Source organism: Astyanax mexicanus, chromosome 2 (assembly GCF_023375975.1).
Source record: "Astyanax mexicanus isolate ESR-SI-001 chromosome 2, AstMex3_surface, whole genome shotgun sequence".
NCBI classification, from domain to species: domain Eukaryota; kingdom Metazoa; phylum Chordata; class Actinopteri; order Characiformes; family Acestrorhamphidae; genus Astyanax; species Astyanax mexicanus.
Window position 1 is genome coordinate 64873788 of NC_064409.1, and position 24022 is coordinate 64897809.

General features: G+C 38.2%; 1 protein-coding gene across 1 annotated transcript; it reads left to right on the top strand.

The window, feature by feature from the left end:
- elp1 (elongator acetyltransferase complex subunit 1) lies at positions 1 to 22398 on the top strand. The gene is made up of 37 exons (XM_049474722.1): positions 1 to 96; positions 334 to 498; positions 1435 to 1587; positions 1681 to 1762; positions 2404 to 2484; positions 2598 to 2683; positions 2875 to 2974; positions 3797 to 3887; positions 4024 to 4147; positions 4568 to 4661; positions 4753 to 4983; positions 6720 to 6890; positions 7074 to 7158; positions 7275 to 7436; positions 8515 to 8621; positions 8824 to 8927; positions 9016 to 9069; positions 9282 to 9387; positions 9688 to 9803; positions 11018 to 11091; positions 11196 to 11274; positions 11371 to 11450; positions 12846 to 12992; positions 13344 to 13429; positions 13570 to 13718; positions 14811 to 14934; positions 15048 to 15145; positions 16004 to 16205; positions 16557 to 16618; positions 18502 to 18564; positions 18681 to 18741; positions 18845 to 18958; positions 19171 to 19282; positions 20616 to 20743; positions 21642 to 21793; positions 22104 to 22182; positions 22277 to 22398. The coding sequence occupies exons 2-37, from the start codon at positions 349 to 351 to the stop codon at positions 22342 to 22344; spliced, it is 3975 nt and encodes a 1324-aa protein (XP_049330679.1). The 5' UTR covers positions 1 to 96; positions 334 to 348; the 3' UTR covers positions 22345 to 22398.
- The last annotated feature ends 1624 nt before the right edge of the window (positions 22399 to 24022 follow it).

Genomic DNA, 24022 nt, shown 5'->3' on the forward strand with positions numbered 1-24022 from the left:
GTAGATACTCTGTGGTAGTGAGGATATCTATGGTGTGTTTGAGAGCTGACAGCGTGCTTCTGTTTTCGTGCTTCTAATGGTTATATTTATCAGAAGGTATCGTCATTACCGGCACTGTTAGCACATGTTTTATCTGTTATTTAGCTTGGTTAGCCAGTAAAGTCCGCAGATTGTGGTAAATCACCCTTTCTGTCCTGAACCTGTAGTGCAGGCTAGGTTAGCTAAGCTATGTTAGTTCAGAAAGCTTCTCAGAGCAGCACTGTAAGAAAAGCTGTTGAGCATGTTTAATGTGTGTTAGATTAATCCTCTGCCTCTCTCTCCTCTGCTCTACAGTGAACGGTGATCATCATGAGGAACCTGAAGCTGCTGAAGTGTCTGAGCTCTGTGGAGCTGCAGAGTCCAGGTTCTCCTCAGTGTTTCTCTGTTAGGACAGATACTGGCTCTCTGCTGATCTCCTCTCAGTTCTCCATCACTGAATATGATCCCCCTACAGGACAGGTGAGCTCACACTGTGGCCAGGTGTAGCAGAGATTCACTGCTTCTGATATTGATTTTCTAATATTGATATTTTTTCTCAGTGTGTTTTTTTGTCTGCTAATATGTTAAAGAACTCTCAGTCTTGTTTCTGTAAATATTTTAACTGCTATATTTTCACAATAGCTGTATATTCTTAAATATTAAAAACTGTCTGTCTCTCTAGCTATCTAGCTGTCTATCTGTTTCTCGTCGTCTGTCTAGTTGCCTGTCCGTCTCTAGCTGTCTCGCTGGCTGGCTGGCTGTCTGTCTCTTTCTGTCGCCGTCTGTCTGTTTCTCTAGCTGTCTTGTCTGTTTATCTAGCTGTCTCTAGCTGCTGGTCTGTCTCTTTAGCTATCTCTAGCTGTCTGTCTCTCTGTTTGCCCATCTGTCTCTTTAGTTGTCTCTGGCTGCCTGTATGTCTGTCCAACTATCACTTGCTATTTGTCTTTAGCTGCCTGTCTGTCTGTCTAGCTAACTCTAGCTGTCTGTCTCTCTGGTTGCCCGTCTGTCTCTCTAGCTATCTGGTTGTCTCTAACTGACCATTTTAGCTGTCTATCTGTGTCTAGCCTTCTGTCTCTAGTTGCTTGTTTGTCTTTCCAGTTGTCTGTCTGTCTTTAGCTGTCTCTAGCTGGCTGTAATGCTGTCTTTCTCTTTCTCAAATTGTCTGTCTGTTTCTCTAGTGCTCTCTAGCCATCTTTCTGTAACTGCCCATCTGTTTCTCTAGCTGTTTGTCTGTCTGTTTCCTTAGCTGTCTTTAACTTTCTGTCTCTAGCTGCCCATCTGCCTCTTTAGCTGTCTATATCTAGCTGTCTATAGCCATCTGTCTCTAGCAGTCTGTCTCTCTAATTGCCTGTCTGTCTTTTAGTGGTCTGTTTAACCTAATTCTGGGTAGCAGAATCTGACAATTTTTGTGTTTAGGTGTTGAACGAGGTCTCTCTGACATCTGAAGACTATCTGCCAGAAGATGGTCAGGGTGTTGTAGTCGGTATTCAGGACCTGCCAGATCAGGAATCCGTCTGTGTGGCCACTTCACGTGGTGATGTTGTTTTGTACAACCTGAGCACTAATCAGGTACTACTTTTTTCTGCTCTCTTCACTGTCTGTTCAGTCTCACACACGTCTTTTCTGTTGAGCTTAGTCTGTGATGTCTCTCTGTTTGGGTAGTTGGAGTGTGTTGGTACAGTGGACAGTGGTCTGACTGCTATGAGCTGGAGTCCAGACCAAGAGGTGGTGGTGTTTTGCACAGGTAGGTATCAGTGATCAGTGATGGTTCATAATGACACACTGTACTCTTTCATGTTAAGACTATTCCATGGAGGCTAAAGAATGCTAGACTGACCTGTGGGATGTGCAGGTTGGGCCTCCTGCATTTAATGCGGATGTGGTTGCACACTAACAGTTCTAGCCAAACGCTGCCGGCCATGAGCATTACAATATACTGCCCTGTTAATTGCGGGTGCAAAAGTATGTTACTATACTTTTAAATATAATTTTATGTTATGTTTAATTAGCAATTTGCACAGTTTATCAATGTTTCTTAAAGTTAGGTCTTTCATTAGTTAGTTCATGAAAAAATCTCTGAATTTATAGAAAATGTACTATATTGTGATTTATAATTTTTATTAGGCTATACAATTTTGGTCTCTTTGCTGGCCAGTGTTTAACCTCACCCACAAGATAACAGCTTACACAGGTGTTGGTTGGCCCCAAGCTGTACCCTGAGATAACATCTCATGATCAGTTTACATACTGTGCTTACATACTCTTATAACTTTTTGCAACTCTGTAAACATTCACTGTATATACAATACTATGTTCACTGGAGTGCGTATGCTTTTTATTGAGCTTTATTAAACCTTGTTTTTTTTTTTGTTTGTTTTTTTTTAGGCCAGGAGACAATTATCCTGATGACCAAAGACTTTGAGCCTATAACCGAGGTGGACATTCACCAGAATGAGTTTGGAGAAGGTCTGCTATATCTAAGATCTAAACCTAACATGCTTTTGTTTTTTTTATTTTTTGTTTAACTGTTGTGCAGTGCGTATTCAGTATGTAGATTGCATTGTTTTGTTGTGTATCAGGAAAATTCATCACAGTTGGATGGGGGAAGAAGGAGACTCAGTTCCATGGCTCGGAAGGAAAGCAGGCTGCTCAGAAGAAGGCTGCAGTAAGTCTTTAAGCTTCCGAACTCACATTTATGTATTATTCAATGAAAATAATATTATATTATATTATAATTATAATTTTGCTTAAAATGGATCAGAGTACATAAGATGCTATATTAATGTATGTTGATTTATTTAATAAAGTGATTCCTTTGGTTATGAATTACAAATGTGCATTTCATATGTTATAAAGGAAGTGCAGCCCGCTGTGCCATGGGATGATCGCAGGCCAAGGATTACATGGCGAGGTGATGGACAGCTGTTTGCTGTCAGTGCCATCTGCCCTCAGACTGGTAGGTCTCTCACTTGCATATAAAAGAAATTGTTGAGTGTAAAATATTTTAAAAGAGCATTAAGGATTTTATTTTCAGTTGTAAAAAAATAAATTGATCGGGATATATAATCAGATATTAAGGAAACATGCTGAGTTAAAGCACTGGCATCTTGTCAGCTGCGCTTCAGCCAGTACGTTCCTATTTGGACTCTGCCTGCTGCTCGTTCCCCAATACTAACTCCACCCTCAAGGTTGCCCAACAACAGCGGTGCTGCAGCATGGAAGCTAGCAAGCGGGCAGGTTCAGCTAAAACCTTAGCTGCTACACAGCCTAAAAAACCTCGGCATGTCTCAAAGCTCAGTGACCAAAGAAGGAATAAAACAAGAGTAAATATTGGCAGTAAGTTTGAAAGTTTCTCTGCCTCTCCTACCAGCAGCACCTGCCCAGCCTTCACTGGCTTCGCTTGACAGCAGTAAGAGGCATGTCATAACTGAGATCTAGATCAGGCTGCAAAAAGATAAAACAGTAAAATACTCAAATATAGATGTATATGTTATCTGCTAATCTAAGCAGTATATTACTAGGACCTGTAAAGTAGTTACTTCAGCTCTAGGGTATGCATTTTTGGAGCAGTGGGATTTTTCTAGTATAACAGGCTTGGCATAGGCTAACGCAGCTACCAGTACAATTTGGCAACCCTAGTGAGCTTCGTGTCTATGGAGGGGTGGCCAGGACAGACAACTCTCTGTGGTGTTTTGAAATTGGACTGCTGTAGCTATTTCAAACACTCCCTCTCATTTCTTACTGAATGCTTCTTTAGTAAGGTTTTGTTTTGTTTCAGGGGCCAGAAAAGTCAGAGTGTGGAACCGAGAATGCGTTCTGCAGGCTACCAGTGAGGCTGTCAATGGCCTTGAACAGCCTCTTTGCTGGAAGTAAGATTTTCGGAGATTGGTGTGAAAATATGGTAGCTGTCTGTGGAAGTGATGTTCAAGTTAAAGTAAGTGTTAATTTAGTGCAAAGTTATGAAACTTGTTTTTAAAACATGTTGCTTGTGTATTCATGTTTTAGACCCTCAGGAAGCCTAATAGCCTCTAGTCAACGGCACCCTAACAAACACAGTGTTGTGTTTATGGAGAAGAATGGATTGCTTCATGGAGATTTCACTCTGCCCTTTGCAAAGGAGAAGGCCAGGGTAGGCCATTAATATGTGTAATATGTTTTTTTTTTTTTTTTTTTTTAAACCACAGAAATTATGAATATGAACTTGTTTTCTTTGCATTATTTGAGGTCTGAAAGCTCTGCATCTTTTTTGTTGTTTCAGAAATGTTGTTCGTAGTTCATAAAACAACAATGTTCATTTTACTCAAACATATATCTATAAATAGTAAAAACAGATAAACTGATTCAATAACTGAAGTGGTTTATTCATTTTTTTCCAGAGCTGTAAAAATAATTTAATTTTGCACATTAAAATAAAATTTTGTAAAATTGTTAATTTTGTAAGGTTGTCAATGTTTTGTAGATATGGAGTAGACCAGCTGTGTTTTGTTTATGCAGAATTTTCTTTTCTGTGAAGAGACAGCAGTGATTAAGATTATTCTCTCTGTCCCAGGTGAAGGAGTTGCTTTGGAACAGTGACTCCTCAGTGCTGGCTGTCTGGCTTGAAGACATGAACCCAGGAGAGGATGGGAAACGCAACACGTACAGTAAGAGAAGTTTTAATTTCTTCTTGTTTATTTACAACCAGCCATTGATAACTTTTTTTTCTGAAATGATTGCTACTTCTATCTCTTTCAGTTCAGCTGTGGACAGTTGGGAATTACCACTGGTACCTAAAGCAGAGCCTACATTTTGGAAATGATCCCTTGAAGGCCCCAGCTTGTTTGTGTTGGGACCCAGAAAAGCCCTTACGCCTGCACCTGCTGACTCGAGCCTGGGCCAGCTACACTTATGACTGGGGCTGGTGCACAGACCGCAGCCCTGGAGATGATTCTCAGGACAATGCCAATGTGGCAGTGATTGATGGAGGTGAGTAACAATATCATATATTCATATACAGGTGCTGGTCAACGAATTAGAATAATTTGAAATAGTGCAATCATGAAATTCTTTGAATGCATTTTTTGTGCAGAAAGCAAATCAGGTGTTCACCGCACCTGTCCTACTCGTTAGACTAATCACAGAACTCGTTACCTGGAAAAAAATTTGCTCAGCTGAGCTTTCCAAAAGGCCCATTTAGGCCATTTAACTGTGACACTGTTGTTTTATTGAATTAGAATAATGGAGAAACCGTTTCATTGAATTAGAATCATTTTTATTATAATTACAATCATCACTTTCTCAGTATTTTGTGGCTGCCCCCTTGGCTTGTATGACTGCCTGAAGTCTCCGCGGCATCGATTTGACCAGCTTGTCGCAAGTTTCCGCACTCACAGCTTCCCAGGCAGTGGCGATGTTCTGCTTCAGTTGGTCCAGCGTAGTAGGCTTTCTGTCACAAATTTTCCGCTTGACGATGGCCCAAAGGTTTTCAATGACATTGAGGTCAGGCGAGTTGGCCGGCCATGCCAAAACTTCAAGCTGTTTTTTAGTGAACCAATCTTTGGTCGACTTTGCCGCATGAGCCGGTGCAAGATCCTGTTGAAATATGAAGTCTTCTTCGCCAAACTGTTCCTCAACAGTCGGAATCAGGAACGTTTCCAGAACATCTTGATATACGGCAGCATTGACAGTCTTCTTGAGGAAGCAGAGTTTCCCTACACCTCGAGCGGACATGCATCCCCAGACCATAACGCTCTGGGGAAACTTGACGGATCTTTTCACGCACTCGTGGTTGTAGGTTTCGCCACCACGACGCCAGACACGAGGACCTTGGTCACCAAAGGAGATGCAGAAGCGTGATTCGTCACTGAAGACCACTTTCTGCCAGTCTTCAGCAGTCCACTCGCCGTGTTCTTTGGCCCACTTCAGCCGTTTCTCCATTTGTTTCTTGTTCAGCATCGGTTTTACTGCTGGAACGCGAGATTTGAAGCCGAGTTCGCGCAGACGACGGTAAGTGGTTGATCTGGAGACGTCAGCGCCGGTCTGCTTGTTCCACAAGTCGGTGAGCTCGGAAGTGGACTTGAACCGGTTGCTGACTGCGATCTTTCTCAGCTGCTTGTTGTCGCGAGCAGAAGTTTTTCGGACGCCGGAACAGTTGGTGCGCTTGCTGCAGTTTTTCTTGAGAGCTTTGCAGATGGAAGACTGGCTGATGCCGAGCTGCTCAGCAATTTTAGTTTGGGTCAAGCCTTGTTGGCGAAGGGCTTGAATTTGAGCCACTATTCCGGTTGAGAGGTCGCGCTGCTTACCCATGATTGATTTTACAACTTAGAAATTCTACTCAACCCTGACTTTATACTGCACAGTGAACACTCTTCACAGAAAACAAAAATTCGAGCATTTATTCTAATTCAATGAAACAGTTTCTCCATTATTCTAATTCAATAAAACAACAGTGTCACAGTTAAATGGCCTAAATGGGCCTTTTGGAAAGCTCAGCTGAGCAAATTTTTTTCCAGGTAACGGGTTCTGTGATTAGTCTAACGAGTAGGACAGGTGCGGTGAACACCTGATTTGCTTTCTGCACAAAAAATGCATTCAAAGAATTTCATGATTGCACTATTTCAAATTATTCTAATTCGTTGACCAGCACCTGTATATGATGTCTCTATAACTATTTTAGAACATGATCATAGTTTCTCATTCTACATTTCCCTCATATTTTACAGATAAAGTTTTAGTGACTACGTTTCGTCAGTGTGTCGTTCCTCCGCCCATGTGTTCCTATGAGCTGCAGCTTCCTGCTGCTGTCAACATGGTCACCTTCCACTCTCAGCCTCAGAGGACCAATGAGCTTGCTGCATTAACAGCTGATAGTTGTCTACATATCTACGGCCGAGGTTCACTCGCTATAACTTAAAATAAAGTTTTTTTTTTTGGTTTAATACTTTGCCATTTTTACATTGCAATACTTTTACATTGCAAAATGTAAACTGTATCTCAAAGTTAAGTTATTTAAATGTTCGCTACATTTTTTTTTGCTTTTATTAAAGCACATATAATTATTTAATCTTTTGCTTCAGGCACTGAAGATGCAGCTGGAAATGGTAAAGGAGCACCTGGATTTCGAGTTGTCTCCAAGCCATCTGTCTTACAAAAGACATACAGGTTAGAAAACATTAGTTTATTAGCATTGAAGCAAAGTTTGAACTGTATTGTTGAGCTATTAGGTCAGTCCTCTCTAATTTCAACATTTGATTGTTTATGATTTGCCTTGCATGCAGTGTTGCAGTAGACCAGGAGGGGGTGCTGGCCATGCGTTTGTTGCTGTGGCTGAAGGAGGATGTGTTTGTGGCGGTGGCAGGTGGAGATGGACTAAACCAGTCAAGCCTGCTCTTCCTTAAACCAGCTGAGACTGAGGGCTCAGATAACAGACTGGAGATCAGGTACAGATATTACAGTCCAATTCTTCTGTTCTCTGTGTTGTGCTTTATTGTGTCTGTGATATAGACTGGTCATGAGACCGCAAAACAACATTGACACCACTGTTGATGCACCATGTAGAAAAAACAATACGCTTGACATTGGCTGAACATTCAGTAAACCTGATATCACATTTACTAAATTCTTAATGGTTGGTAAACTGTGAAATGGTGCCATTGATATGGCCTCAAATTGATCATGCCATGGATAAAGCAAGTACATTTAATAATTTCTCTTGGTGTCTAAACCAATGTTCCTGTGTTTGTTCCATTCATTAGTTCATTTTGGTGTGTTTACTCCTGCACTTCCCCTCGTGCTCCCCCTCCCCCTCGTGCTTCTTAGGCAGCAGTAGCCTGTCACTTACACAGACACAGAGACAGCGCTGTGAATCTACTTCTAGAATGAAAACACTGCAACATGATGTGTTTGATTTAATTGCCTTAAGTGACATTGCACCTCCTGTTATTCTTATTTTTCAATGGAATAAAGTGGGAAGACTTTATTCCCACTCATTTTTTATTTATTTCTATTGGTCCATTCATTATGACACGTCGATACAATGTAAAAACATTAACATTTTGTTAAAAAGTGAAAATTTACAAAATGACAGTGTCTCAAAAAAAAGTGAGTACACCCCTTACATTTGTGTAAATATTTTATCATACATTTTCTTGAACAACACTGAAGATATGACAGTTTGATACAATGTAAAGTAGTCAGTGTTCAGTCAGCTGTCAGCTGGTCCATTTAATAATATGTCCAGTATCATTCATTTTACTTCAGTCCTGGATATATGGAGTAATATTTGAAGTGCATTTTTAGTATCATGACATTCTGGATCAAATCTGTTACAAATTATATAATTTAATAATATTAATTCAGTGTTTTGTCATATTGCCAAGAGTATTATTATCATGAAAATACCATGAAATGTTCATGATAATTTTTTACAAAAATGTGAGTGTACTTACTTTTGTGTGATACTGTGAAGCTGTTTACAATCATGCAACAAGTCTGTTGTTGTTTTTGTGCATGATTCAGGTCAAAAGTCGAGGTGGAAGGCCATGTGATCAGTCTGTGCCACAGTCCTAAAAGTGACACGCTGGCTCTGCAGCTGGAGGATGGTCAGATTAGGAGAGTGCACTGTGGTAAGGGGATGCTGAGCTCTGTGAAAGGCTTCATCTAGTATTTTTACCCTCCATATAATCTATTTGAAAAGATGATGGATGCTTTATTAATTTGTACCCATCACTGAAATATCCAAGCATGGAAACACATGTACAAAGTAATATGAATGTAATTCATGTAAGTTCTGGTGTAGTAAGTGTTATGTATGATGTTCTTGTTTAGACTCCACAGAGGTGACTGTATCAGAGTGGAAGGATTCTACTGGGTACACTGTAAACTTTCCCCTACCTTGTGTACATACTGCACTGTGCACCATCAATGGACAGGTAGAAGTCAACATATTTGCTTTAATCTTATATATTTTTTCATTCATTTATGTATTAAATGTTAAATATACCTTTTGTCACCCAACAGGAGCATGTAGTAGGTCTTACTGAACGTTACCACCTCTATATTGGTGACTCTGAGGTATGTAGAACTCTGAATAACATAATCTATCCTGTATAGATCCAATAAAAGTCATGTTAAAGAACAGAACCTTCATTTAAATTAGCTTTTTGAAATCCTTTTTAAGAAAATGGCCTTTTTAAATACAAATTTTAGTGCTCTTGTTTTAGTCAGGTTTAAAATTGGTGTGCTGGAACAAGAAAACACTAACATAAATGTTTCTAAATGTGTAGGTGGCCTCAAACGTTTCCTCGTTTGTGGTCTATGATGAGTTCCTACTGCTCACCACACATGCTCACACCTGCCGCTGTCTCCACCTGGCCACAATGTCCCTCAAAGGTGAGACTATAGATGTTATTAATGGTGAAACTTGCTCCTGACAGTTTAAAAGCATGTTTGGCAGTGGCTTGTATTCATTATACAATTATACAATTATTATGCCTGAATTCCAGTCACTTTATGTAAGATTAATATGTCTGATATTGTATTGCTTTGTTTGTGACCACTATTCGCCAAGTATATTATTAAACAACATAGACATGTTTTTTTATTTATAAGGTTTTCAGTGATGTGGAGAATCTGCTGCAGAAAGCCTTCTGTGCCTGATTGTGAATTCAGTGGATTTCTTGTTGTGTGCAGATCTAAAAGCTGCTCTGAGTTCAGAAGCTACTCAGAATGATGAGAGCACACGCCGGGTAGAGAGAGGCTCTCGCATCGTTACCGTGGTTCCACAGGACACCAGGCTCATCCTGCAGGTTTTAACCCTCAACAGTCTCTGCCACACACGTCTACATTCAGGGGAAAAAACTTCTTAACTATATCATAAAATGTTTTCACAATATAGAATAAAACAGCTTAAAGGTTATAAGGCACAAAAGGTAAAAATGGTAAACAGGGAAGTGATATGATGACAACTGTATACACATATAAAAAGTCAATATACAGCGCTGAAAAAAATTAAGAGACCACTTTAGCTTCTGAATGAGTTTCTCTGATTTTGCTATTTATGGGTAAATGTTTGAGTAAAATGAACATTGTTGTTTTGTTCTACAAACTACGGACATTTCTCCCAAATTCCAAATAAAAATATTGTCATTTAAAGCATTTATTTGCAGAAAATGAGAAATGGCTGAAATAACAAAAAAGATGCAGAGCTTTCAGATCTCAAATAATGCAAAGAAAACAAGTTCATATTCATAAAGTTTTAAGAGTTCAGAAATCAATATTTGGTGGAATAACCCTGGTTTTTAATCACAGTTTTCATACATCTTGGCATGTTCTCCTCCACCAGTCTTACACACTGCTTTTAGGTAACTTTATGCCACTCCTGCTGCAAAAAATACAAGCAGTTCAGCTTGGTTTGATGGCTTGTGATCATCCATCTTCCTCTTGATTATATTCCAGAGGATTTCAATTTGGTAAAATCAAAGACTTAAAAAAAAAAACTTATAATTTTTAAGTGATCTCTTATCTTTTTTCAGAGCTGTATGTGCAATATGATATGCCTGACATATTGGCATGGAGTTGTAGATGTTCCTAATAGTGTCCTGTAATAATGCATCCTGTGTAGTTCAAAATTCTCACACAGTTCCTGCAGAGTTTGTGGTAGTAGTTGAGAGTTGATAATGTGTCCAATAGCATTCCCAACATTTTCATTTGGGGAAAGATCTGATTGTGCAGCTGGTCATGGCACAGCATCTATCTTATGTCTTCAAGGACAATTTTTGAGATGGCAGCTGTATGTGGTCAAGCATTGTCCTGTTGGAATAGCACATCAGAGTTGGGAACCCCTGGTCTAAGGTTTAGCCATAGGATCTCTGGCTTTAAAACTTACAATTTGACACACTTCACTTGCAAGGAAGTCAGATCTTAGTTTCTGAGCTAGTGTTTGGATGTGTCTGTGGGTTTGCATGAATCATTGATGGATTTAGATGAGCTTTAATATTATTCTCTGGTTCTTATTTCCCAGATGCCCCGAGGGAACCTAGAGACCATCCATCATCGAGCACTTGTGCTGGCTCAACTCAGGAAGTGGCTTGATGAGTGAGTGATATCTGTTGTTACTGAATATCTGTGAAAGGAAGGCATTCTCTCTAGATTCTCCCTAAAACCTTTTTTTATTACTATTATTCATTTTGTTGTTCTAGTCTGAAATTTAGAGATGCCTTTGAGTGCATGAGGAAGCTGCGCATCAACCTCAACCTCATCTACGACCACAATCCCAAAGTGAGTGATGTAGCTTTGAAGTTATTTGCTCTTATTGTGATTTTTCTTGTCTGTACAGCTTATTGAAGTGTCTCTGTGATCTTTCATCTAACGTAGGTGTTCTTGGAAAATGTAGAGACGTTTCTGAACCAGATTGATTCCATCAACAACGTCAACCTTTTCCTTACAGAGCTCAAGTAAGTTTCTCATGTGAGCATAACACCTCTGAGTCTGTCTGTAACATCTGCTGTGAGGACTGACTATCATAGCACAGCTTGTTCGGGGATAGCACTGTATTTATTGGCTGAGGAGCACAGTTAAATTGTTGGTGTTGTGAAACACCTGGGATATAACTGCCAGCTCTGTCCCACCATACACAAAACAGCAGTGCCTAATACAAAAGTGATTGTTTAGTATTACTTAAAAATGATAGTGATCACCATTACAGATAGAAAATGATTTACTATCTATTACATTAAACCATTGTCTTTGGTTTAATTAAGTCTATTGTTTATTACAGAATGCTGCTTTAACCCTCCTATTATGTTCACTTGTCAGGAACAGCAATGGTGTTCCGGGGTTAAATCTACCAGGTGCATGTTTAATTATCCAAAAGATGTCTGAAACCAAAACAAATCCTAACAATCAGTGTAAATATTTCTTCACTAACTCCATTAGTAATTATTCTATAAATGTTAAGTGCAATGGTGTTTCTTACCTCTGACAGGTAATGGTTCAATTAGGATAATTCACTCGCTTTTTGAAAGAACACCATATAAAACAATAGTTTTACATAACATTGAAACATAACACTGCAATTTTGTTTTAGTTTTTGCAGGGGGTGGTTGCAAATATGTGGGATGAACCATTTTCATATTATATGTTGATTACATTACTTAAGACAAGCAGAAGTAGTTTCACACTGAAAAAAATACTTTTAACTATTTTTCCTAGATCTTTAAACTTAAAACTGGCCAATTTGACCCGTAACATAACAGGAGGGTTAATACCCTTGTAATGTGTTTGGGCTACTGTGGCTCATTGGGAAGAACTTTAGTGATACAATATGTATCACAATTCAGGGGTTATAATTCAGTATATCGCAGTATATTTTGAGATGTTTGGTGGGGGTTTGAGGGGAGTGAGTGGGATATCGAAGCAAATTTCACTTTTTTATTATTTATTTATTTTTTTACTGCCTGTGAACTTTGCGTTGGATGTATGAACTCTTTGATGTCAACATGGACAAGCTAAGCTATGAATACATATACAGCTCTGAAAAAAAGAGACCACTTAATGATGTTTTTCTTTAATGTTACCAAATTGAAAACCACTCGAATATAATCAAGAGGAAGACGGATGATCACAAGCCATCAAACCAAGCTGAACTGCTAGAATTTTTGCACCAGGAGTGGCATAAAGTTATCCAAACGCAGTGTGTAAGACTGGTGGAGGAGAACATGCCAAGATGCATGAAAAATGTAATTAAAAAACTTCGATGTAACAGTATTAATATACACCCTTAGTAATGTTAAATCATGTGTCGTTAAGATTATGTAAGATTATGTTTGATTATGTTTATCCCCTGTTAGAGAGGATGATACCACCAAGACAATGTACCCAAATCCAGCAAGTGCTGCATGCCAGTCAGCTTCAGCAAGTGGAGCAGATGGGAAGAAGAAAGTGGACACTATCTGTGATGCTCTGCGGTCAGCTATGGAAACCCTTGATCCACTGAAGTATGTTTTTTTTTTTATCAAACATTTTAAAAACATGAAGTGTGAAGGTTTTTTGCCTTATTTTGAAAATAAAATTTTATTAAAATACAAAAAAAAAAACAGTGTAATCTAATTTTTTATATCAGTGTCCACTAGAGGGACAATAATGATTATTAAACCTTATAGTTGAAATACATTTTAAAAACTATTATTAACCCTAAATCTGCCATTTATTGTATCCATTTTGTTAACTTTCTTAATCACTATTTGTAAATCATATTGCTTTACATTTGTATTTTTATAGTTTAATAAACTTTATTCTCAAGTTTATTCTCCGTTCCCTAAAGCAGTGTTTGCTTTTTGTCCACACAGATTTTGTTTGTGTATTTTAACATCACATGTGAGGAAGACCACACCAGAACTGGAAATAGCTCTACAGAAAGTCCATGAATTACGTGGTGAGGAAAGGCTTTTAAATCAAAGAAGATTTTTGGAAAATCCTATTAGATTTTAATCTATTTTGTAATGTGTATATATTGTATCTGTACATGCATAACCTCTGTTTGGTGCTGTTTTGTTACTGTTTTTTTGTGTTCAGTGAATCCACCGAGTGAGAAGAATGCTGTGAGTGCTGAAGAGGCCCTGAAGTATCTCTTGTTCTTGGTCAATGTGAATGAGTTGTATGAACACTCTCTGGGAACTTACGATTTTGATTTGGTGCTTATGGTAGCAGAGAAGTCACAGAAGGTTAGTGTGCATGGATACATTTTACATATTCTTTTTTAGCTATTTTTTGATTAATATATTTTAATATAGTGTGCCAAATAATTTTCTTTCAATACTACGTCGTGACAAACGATTCAGTTCTTTAGTGTCCAATGCTTTCAATACTGTATAAAGCCCATTTACTAGCTTCAAAAGAGTCAAATAATTAGGCATGATTTTATTTAATTCATAAGAAAACTTAATCGAAAATTAGCCTGCATGATCGTTACATTGAGCACGGGCCTATTTAAAACTGTAAAATAATGAATAATAAAACAGAATAATGAGTGTTCATATTAACATAGCATTAATAAATGTTCTCACTATTAATTTTCCTTTATTTTTCCTACTCAGAACTTAAATTCTGCCACCCCTTCAAGTTCATACAGTCAGGCTACCATTACATCTGTGCTACACAGACACAGAAAATATGATAAATCCTCCAAAGAATCAGAAAGACTAAACAGGGCTGTAGCTCAATACATTGCGTGGACCAAGTTTCATCTATCGTTTGAGAAGTGAGTCACAGCATGGCTCTCAACTCTTTGCAGTTCTAGCCTTTACAAGATCAGCATCAAATTTATTATTATGGATTATTGTTTTGCTGCCAGCCTCAGCTTGTGTCCATTAGCAAGCAGATTCATTCTATTATTTTATTTCAAGATAGATGAAAGCGACTTACAATAGCCAAGTACAAAAATAATAGAAGTTAAGATGAACCATTTTTTAAATAGGGCTTAAAGGAGGTCGAAGGGAAATAAAGGGATAGAGGAGTGAAGGAGGGGAAGAAGGAAATGAGGTTAGAAGTAGTTAGTGTGTTAGAGGTGTTAAGAGAGTAAGTGCTCTTTGAAGAGCTAGTGCTCTTCAGAAGTCTGATACAGCAAAAGAAGAAAGTATGACATGCCTGGCAGATATTACTTCAGTTTCAGACAATTTTATTGTTGTGTTTTTTCTAAGTATCGTTTTGGTATTGAGAATCATGATACTACAGATGATACTATCAAAGTCAAAATTCTGGTATCGTGACAGCCCTAGACCTACACACTTTTTTTTTCCTCACTCTGACCTTCTTAGGACCCCAAAGAGTACCTTCCCTTTCTGAATATGCTAAAAACCCTGGAGCCTAATTACCAGCGCTACACCATCGACAAACACCTGAAGAGATACAAGAAAGCCTTGCATCACCTCAGCAAGTGTGGTAAGATTTCTCACTCTGCTCTCAGGCAACAGAAAACAAACATAAATATAGTATAACCCAGTTTCTCTCTCCCTCTCCCTCTCTCTCTCTTTCTCTCTTCCTGTCTCCCTTAGGTGAGGAACACTTCACTGAGGTAGTAAACCTGGTGAAGGATCAAAGGCTGTACACTGAAGCTCTGCAGCTCTACCCTGCAGAAAGCCAGCAATACAAGGTTACTCCTCTTTTAAAGGTCCATTAAATACAGTGTTCAGTTTCTAGATTTTTCTGGCTTTCAGCTATTTTACTTAGGTTTACTTATGTTTATTTAGAGATGCACAGACATGAAAAGTTTGGACCAAAACCAAACATAAGAAAACCTTTGGCTGAACTTTTTTTTTTTTTTAAACTTAACATTTTTAATATCTCAGCTGACATACCAGCAAATCCCAATAGCAGTGGTATTCTACTCATACGTTTTCCTCAGCGGTGCTACTTTGATCAATTACTTCAGCAGTGCTTTTCTAGCCACATTTAGTTTACTAGCTACCTCAACAGTGCTGTTCTATTTATGAATTTGCCTTAGCAGTTCTCATATCACATTTGAGGTAAACGAACAAGCTGATGTCACCGTACTAGCCTTGTGCAGCTTGTGAGCTGTAACTTTCAGCTCACTATGAAAGTTACAGCCCTTATAGAGGTAGTAAAAGGAGTACATTGGTACTAAGTGTGGTAAGTGATGGGGAATGCTTTATTTCGTTTAATTAATGTGAGAACTGTTTGCCGGGTCCCTGCTGGCTTCCTTTCCTCACTTACTGCACTATACAGCAGAGCTGTATATAACTGCTGCAGAAAAAATATTCTTTTTATTACTTATTTTTATCTTTCTTTGGTTGCCAAATGTTCAGTACCTCCATATTTTTGTTAAAAAATTGTGATTAGTCAGCATAAAAGATAGAAATGTTGGTAAATTGTTCATTTTGTCTTACTCTTCTGTAGTTTTACTCCTTTGCATCATTAATAGCTAGTTTGGGACGTTGTGTAGCTACGAGGCGATGTGTCTGATCCTGATCTCCTGTGATGTGTCCTCTAGATGCTGAGTGTGGCCTATGCAGAGCACCTTGTAGAGCAGCAGCAGGCTGAGCAGGCGGGGCTGTTGCTGTGGCGCTGTGGAGAGATGCCCCGGGCCCTGCAGGCTTTCGTCAGCTGCATAAGCTGGAGACATGCCCTCGCTGTGGCAGTACACATCCCTCTGCCACCTGAACAGCTGGCACAGCTTGCCAGAGACCTGGCAGGTACTGGACCCTTCACTAATTTTTACTAATAGCTAATAGTGCTTCAGATGTATGAGAAATTCTATAATAAAGAAAATGTGTGTGTTTGTGTACACATGCACACAGTCATTCATCTTCCTAATAAATTGCATGGCTTGCGTAGTTTGTGCGATCAATTTGCCCAATCAGAGTTTTTGGAGTGCATTTAATTAGCAAAACCTGAAGCAGCTAATGGAATGGACTAGATTAGAACAGAGGTGTTAATGCATTATGGATCATCTTTTCCATACGCACAGTATGCAAATGCTGTTTCTTATTGTGGTGTTATTAATCTCAGTAAAGCAGCTGCTGTGTTGCTAATTTAATTTTCAGAGAAGCTTATTGAAGTGAGGCGACATGCGGAGGCTGCTGTGCTGTTGGAACAGTATGCTAAGGTACTGGAGACCCTGCTGTTACTTTCTATACATCAACATTACACGTCCTGACTCTGGCGTTCTGTTTTCTCAATTCTCAAATGTCCACCATTAAAAACTAATACCTAATTTTTACCATTCTTCACTAGATCAAGAACCTGTTTGATTGAACATGATCTTCAATTACAATGACCTCTTTTTAACTCTAACCCTCTGTAATTATCCTGATTTTAACTCTGGTCCTCTCTGAATTCCCCGATTTCAATGCTGGTCATCTCACAATGACCTGTTTTCAAATCTAGCCTTCTCTAAATACCCTGATTTTAACTCTGGTCTTTTCATAATTACCTGTTTTAAACACTAATTCTCTCTAAATACCCTGATGTCAACTCTGGTCCTCTTACAGTGTCCTGTTTTCATATCTATTTCTCTCTAAATACCCTGATTTCAACGCTGGTCATCTCAGAATGACCTGTTTTTTCAAATCTAGCCCTCTGTACATATCCTATTTCCAACTCCAGTTTTCTCTAAATACCTTGATTTTAAGTCTGGTCTTCTCACAATGACCTGTTTTAAACTCTGGTTCTCTATAAATACTTTCTTTTTAACTCTAGTTATTGCTAAATACCCTGATTTTTAATCCTGATCCTCTCATAATTACCCTTTTTCAACTATAGTTCTCTCTAAATACCCTGATTTCAACTCTGATCCTCCCGCCATTATCTTTTTTTCAACTCTAGTTCTCTCTAAAAACCCTGTTTTCAACTCTAATTCTCTTTAAATACCTTGATTTCAACTCTGGTTCTGTCACAATTACCTGTTTTCAAATCTAGTTTTTTTTATTTTTATAAATACCTTGATTTCAACTCTGGTCGTCACACAAATGACCTGTTTTAAACTCTGGTTCTCTATAAATACTTTGTTGTCAACTCTAGTTATCGCTAAATACCCTGATTTCAACTCTGATCCTCACATAATTACCTTTTTTCAGCTACAGTTCTCTCTAAATACCTTGATTTCAACACTGATCCACTTACAGTTACCTTTTTCAAGTCTAGTCCTCTGTTAATATCCTGATTTCAACTCTGGTCCTCTGGTCCTCTGTAAAAACCCTGTTTTTAACTCTAGTTCTCTCTAAATACTCAGATTTCAACTCTGATTTTCACACAATTACCTTTTATCATTTGTAGTCACCTGTAAATATCCTGATTTCACTTCTCTAATTTAATATTTCAATCCCTGAGTTCCATGTTTTAATCCCAGTACTCGGTAAAAGTTTCGTTTCGGTCTAAGTATTCACTACATTACTGTATTCATCTCTAATCCTCTCAAAATTACCTGTTTACATCTTTGGTCATCTTGAAATTTACCGTTTTCAGCTCTTACATTGTGTTTTCAAATCTAGGCCTGTCTACGTTTTTTTTCTGGTTTTAATTCTAGTCCTCTTTGTAATTTCTGTTTTTCACCTCCTAGTCGTCTCCAAGCCCTTGATTTTCAACCTTGGTTCTCTATAAATTCCCTTTTTTAACACTGGGCCTCTCTAAATTCCCTGTGATCCTCAGCTCTGATCCTCTCCAAGTCTCTTTTTTCAACTCTTGCAACTCTTTTTGATTCTCTCTAAATCTCCTGTTTCAGTCTCTGGTCCACTCCCCTGTCAGCTCAGACATTGAGTATTAACTGAGTGATGAGATTAATCACGTGTATTAAGAGCTGAAAATGACACAATGCTGCAGAAAACAGGAGCTCCTGGAGAGTTTTTTTTTTATTGTATGTTGTGAAGCTTAATTTTTAAGCCATTACTTTTAAACAGGTTGTAATTGATGCTGTTGTGATCCAGTAAATAATGCTGAGATGATGATGGTCTGTTCTGCATGTTTCTAAGTGAAATGTGACTGTGTTTGCAGGACTGTGAGGAGGCGATCTCTGCTCTGATAGAAGGAGCTGCATGGGAGGAAGCCCTCAGGCTAGTGAGTCTGTTCTTACATTTTATTGATTCATTTATTTCTGTGATGTGCTGCTGCTGCTGTTGAATAGAGGTCTTCAGGCTTGGATATATGATCTATTGCTCATTCCACTGTTTCAGATTTACCTTTACAGCAGACAGGACATAGCTGAAACTCATCTGAAGCCTGCCCTTTTAGAAGGTTGTATAAATCCCTTGTATCTGATTTGAACTCTCTTATTGTATTCTTCTTTTTTTAACTATTTGTTCTTTCAAATGCTGAGCCTGCTCTTTCTCTGGTTTAGCTCACAGTAATCAGTTGACCTTTCTGGAGTCTCAGAAGACACTTTTCACACGTCACAAGAACCGCCTGGTCGTGGTGCGAGAGCAGAAGGAGAAGGCTAGATTGGAGCTCCTTGGTAAATTATTGTACCTACATAATCTACATAAGACCACACTACAAAGACTACATAGATCAAATCAAACTTCATATTAGTTTCATATTAGTTATTAAATCATTTGTAGTAGCTACTGAGTTGTATGTCTACAAGTGATATCAGGGCAGAGGTTTGATTAGGAGCTGCTGTAAATTGTTCTAATTGTTTCATGTGTTGATCTCTGTGTTCTGAAGATGAGGATGGGCCTGACTGTGCAGATGCTGAGCTTTATTCGGAGGCCAGCAGTGTTCTCACCGGCAGCCGCATTGGATCAAAATACTCAAAAAGCAACTCCCGCATCTCTGCGTGAGTTACCACACTGCAGCTGTAGCACACACATAGCTCACACAGCCCTTTACACAAAACTTCTCAGCAGATATGCACATAGAATGTTCTCCTAAAGCAGGTTATTGAAGGAGAAAAAGAAACTAAAGCCTAGTGCTATGCAATATGACCAAAATTGTATATCACGCTGTTTTTCAAGATTCTGGCGGTTTCACAGTATATAGCAGTATTTTTATTAGAATGATTTATTTATAGTTTTTTGCATGACTGGGCTTTTATGTAGGTTTGTGACTTAAGTTAAAGAACACATTGATACTGCGTCTATTGCCGACACAGATGTACAAATGATACACATACAGTTTGTACTAGTGCTGGGCAGTATGACCAAAAATGTATATCACAGTATTTTTCAAGATTCTGACGGTATATCACAGTATTTTTACAATTATGACTATTTATATATATATATATATATATATATATATATTATATATATATTTTGCATGACTGGGCTTTTATATAGGTTTGTGACTTACTCTACTGTTAGGAATACATATAATATAAAACAATACGTCTTTAAATTAAAGCTTTGATTACTATTGGATTTGCTTACCAACAAAATTACACAATATATGAAGAAATCAGACTTTATTAGCAGAAAAAACAGCTGAACAATATAAACAATAGACCTTAAAAAGAAGAGATACTCCAACAACTTTAACACGGCTTCCTTTACTAAACTGAATATTTTAAATACAGTAGTTCCATAAGCACTATAAATGGACCTAAAATACTTAATGTTTAAGTGTTTAAAAGAAATATTTCTCAAAAGCTCTATTGCAAAAGTCAGGCAATATCAATTTACAATGTTATTCTTGAAGCAATTACAGTATTAAAACCAGCCACAATTCCCTTGTTTCTCCAGTTAAAAATACATTCAGTTCAGTGTGCATTAAAATGATCCTTTAAGCTACAGTATTAATAAATTTAAAAGGACTATAGTTACTTATAGTTTTATTTCTTGTACTGAATAAGGAACTTTTCTCCGAGCTCTCAGTCACTCCAGTATGTTAGCTTGTTATGCTAACTGGCTAGCATTATCTAGCGAGCTTTGGTGTTTCTTTGGCGACGCTGTTTTACACTATGAGCTTCTACACGGTGCTTCGCAGCGCCTCTAGTGGTGTGGTGTTATGGTAAAAATGCATACCGGTTGTAAATTCTCCTCTGGTATACCTTATGAACCGATATACGGCCCAGCACTATGTTAACCTAACCATAAAGTTTGCAGTTGTTTTTCTCAGTGGTTCATTCTGATAGTCTGAGACTAACTGATGTTGTTGTTTTCTTTCTTTAGGAGATCTTCTAAGAACCGCAGGAAAGCAGAAGGAAAGAAGCACAGCTTGAAGGAGGGAAGTCCCTTCGAGGATATCGCTCTTCTCCATGCCCTCAGTCAGATCATCCATGTGGTTGACAAGATGAGGGGTGAGATTAATAGCTGTACAGAAATACATACACACATATATAGTGGGTCCCTCATATGTTGTTAGCTTTGTAACATGGACCCTCATGGACGTCCTCCTATAAACACCTGAATATGAAAGCTTTACTAGATTGAGTCATTTGTCCTTAGACTGGTCTTTCAGACTACTCTTTTTATGTTTACATTTACAGTGAAGCATGGTACAAGTGGCAGCATCAGACAGATGAATCTTATGTTGTACAAGAACTGGATTTAACTAAACAAATGATGTGGGGCTGATGCTGCAGTTAGTCAGGTTTAGGTTCAGCAACAGTATGTGCTGAAAGAATGAGGTCAGCTGACTACCTGAATATACTGAATATAGACCAGGTTATTCCATCACTGGATTTTTTCTACCCTGATGGCACGGGCATATTCCAAGATGACAATGTCAGGATTCATGGTGCTGGAATTGTGAAAGAGTGATTCAGGGAGCATGAGATCATAATTTTCACACATGGATTGTTCACCACAGAGTCCAGATCTTAACCTCATTAAGAATCTTTGGGATGTGCTGGAGAAGAGCTGCTTTGTGCAGTGGTAAGACTCTACAATGCTGCAAGATCTTGGTCAAAAATTAATGCAACACTGGCTTGAAGGAAATCTTGTCAAGCTTATCGAAACAATGCCACAGCGAATGCGAGACACAATCAAAGCTTAAGGTGGTCCAACCATATATTAGAGTGTGACCTTTTTTTGACATTGACTTTTTTTTTTTTGGCCAGGCAGTGCATATATGTTTTTGAGAGATAAACCAAGTATTCCCAAGCCCTCCACATATAGCAGCACTGCTTTTGTTGATGTAGGTTCAGAAAAGGTTTTTTAAATGATTTTAAAGTGTTTGCTTTTTCTTCACTACAGAGGAAATCCACAGTCTTCTGAAAGCTCTGGTGCTGTTTCAGTTTGACACACTGGCCAGCAGTCTACAGACAAACTACAGTGAGCTGCTCCAGCTTATAGAAAAGGGCATCCCAGAAATCTGGCAGGAGGGTCTTCAACAGGGCCAGACACCAGTAAGACAGATTTACACCGTGCACTCATATATCCTAATATATATATATATATATATATATATATATATATATATATATATATATATATATATATATATATATATATATATATATATATAATTTCACTTTTTTAAACTATGGAACACTGTTAATGTAGTAGAAAGTTTTATGTTGTTGAAGCAGTTTTGTTTTTTATAAGAGGATGTTTCTGCAGCACGTTTCTTTAGTAATCAGGCTATGATGGAAAAAAGTTTTACCTACCTATTAAGATAAATTTAATATTCCCTACATCTGTCTCACTTTATTTCAGATCACAGGCCCTAACTCTACCGCCAACAGTATCATGGCTTCTTTCCAGCAACCCAGGCCGTCTGCAGTGCCTCAGCAAGGTGATTGATTTAATAGGATCTTATTAACATAAACAATAACATGTCAGTCTTGTGAACTTTGTATTAATAAGAATTGTTTGTTTCTCTCTCTCAGATGCTGAAATCCTCATACGACCCAAAATGCGACAGTCTGTCAAATGGAAACTCTGCATGTTAAAGTAAATTGTGTTTAGGTTAAAATATATTTTACATTGTATCATTAAAGAATATTCTGGAGTTCAGCAGTGTATTCACTTTAACAAAATAAAATTATGCTCCTTGCTTTATAAAACCTTTGTTCTATCATAAAATGTCTAGTCCAGATGCAATACAAAGCTATTTCATTCATAGTAGAGCAGGGGTTCTTAAAGTGGCAGTCTGTATTATTTTGTTTCTAAACTGAAAGCAGTAGCATTTCTAAGTGAAAACGGGACAAAAAATTGTGTTTAATGGAACAACCATCCCTGCTAAGCCTTATATATTAATTCTAAAAACTGGGGTGTCGGGTCGCTTTTCACGGGAGTTCTTTTGGTCACGTCACACTTCTTTGCGTACTTGCATCACATGTAGAGCCTCTAAAAGAGGATCCGGCTCAGTTTTTGCTGAACAAAAGTGGCTGGTGGAGCAATGGAGACTCCAGAAGAGGAAACTCAGACCTCAGTAAGTCATTCACTCTTAGTAAAATAAAAAAAAGTGCAGTTTCTGACTGATCGCGCTCTCTCTTTCTCTGACTGAACATAACCTGGAATCCAATTCCTCCTCTCTGAAGGGAAACAGCATCACACCCACTCAGTGTATTGCTTGGTGCAATTACCCATTCTCACCAGAGAGGGCCCTAAATCCCAATCTCATACTTTTAAGACCAAGTACCACCAATGACCAAACTAAAACTTCCAAGTACCAACTACAAGCCAATGTATAGGACACATGTATCACACACATGCTTATTTAAACACAGTATGCTAATCCAGACATAATACACATATCTTTAGCCAATTGTGCTTCACTTGTTGTGTAAGTTAGTATGGTTGGGTAAGTTGTTTGATTGCATATCTTTTGGCATTCCACTGGGTTTTAATCTAGGGCCAATAAAATTGTAGCTCTGAGAGTGAAGGACTGAAGTGTAAGCTTACATAAAGGTACTAATGTGTAAATTCCTAAACACAAAAAAATGTAATGCTAGGAAAATTACATGTGCAAACTTCATAAATCTCTGTCCTTAATATTTTAATGCAATTCGACTTTTTTTTTTCCCTGAGGTCATCAAGTGTGCCACCAGTGGTACCCGTACCACAGTTTGAGAACCACTAGACTAAGGGATCAATTATGAAAATAGCATAAATTTGCTCCCTCATGTTCTCCATTGCACCTCAAGCCAAAATAAATTCACTTGGTGAAAATCCATGTGTACATTTGGCATCCAGAGATCCAGTACATTGTCTGCAGATATTATTTTTCTAATGCTTTTTGAACAGGCTTATTCTCTGCACTGCTATGCTGTTGTGATGGCTTTTTCTTTTCAACACTCCAGTCTTGATCAAACATCACTTTCAGCACCTGTTTTGCCTCTTCTGGCTGAAGCAGTTCCCGGCTGAATAGGTTCCCCAAAGTAATGGTCCAAGTCTCAATTTTCCATTTCTTTCTGCATTATCAGCCCCATAGAGCTCAGTGGGCTGCAAGACATCCCGCTGCTCTAAAGCACTCCACGTACGGTGATGCACATTCCACTGGAGCGTATTATTACAGAGACACTCTAGAAAAAGGTGCATGTCTTCTCTTCTTGGCCTACTTTTCTCCTAAAAACTATTGTTTAGTCTTTTAAAGCACTTCACTGTAAGCAGTCCATGCATTTGAGGACAAA

What these genes read in the sequence shown, in the direction of transcription:
- elp1 (XM_049474722.1), top strand. Translation starts at nt 349, where the DNA reads ATGAGGAACCTGAAGCTGCTGAAGTGTCTGAGCTCTGTGGAGCTGCAG. An exon ending in CCAGAATGAGTTTGGAGAAG is followed by an intron (nt 2,485 to 2,597) that starts GTCTGCTATATC and finishes GTTGTGTATCAG; the next exon opens with GAAAATTCATCACAGTTGGA. An exon ending in TTCAACAGGGCCAGACACCA is followed by an intron (nt 21,794 to 22,103) that starts GTAAGACAGATT and finishes ACTTTATTTCAG; the next exon opens with ATCACAGGCCCTAACTCTAC.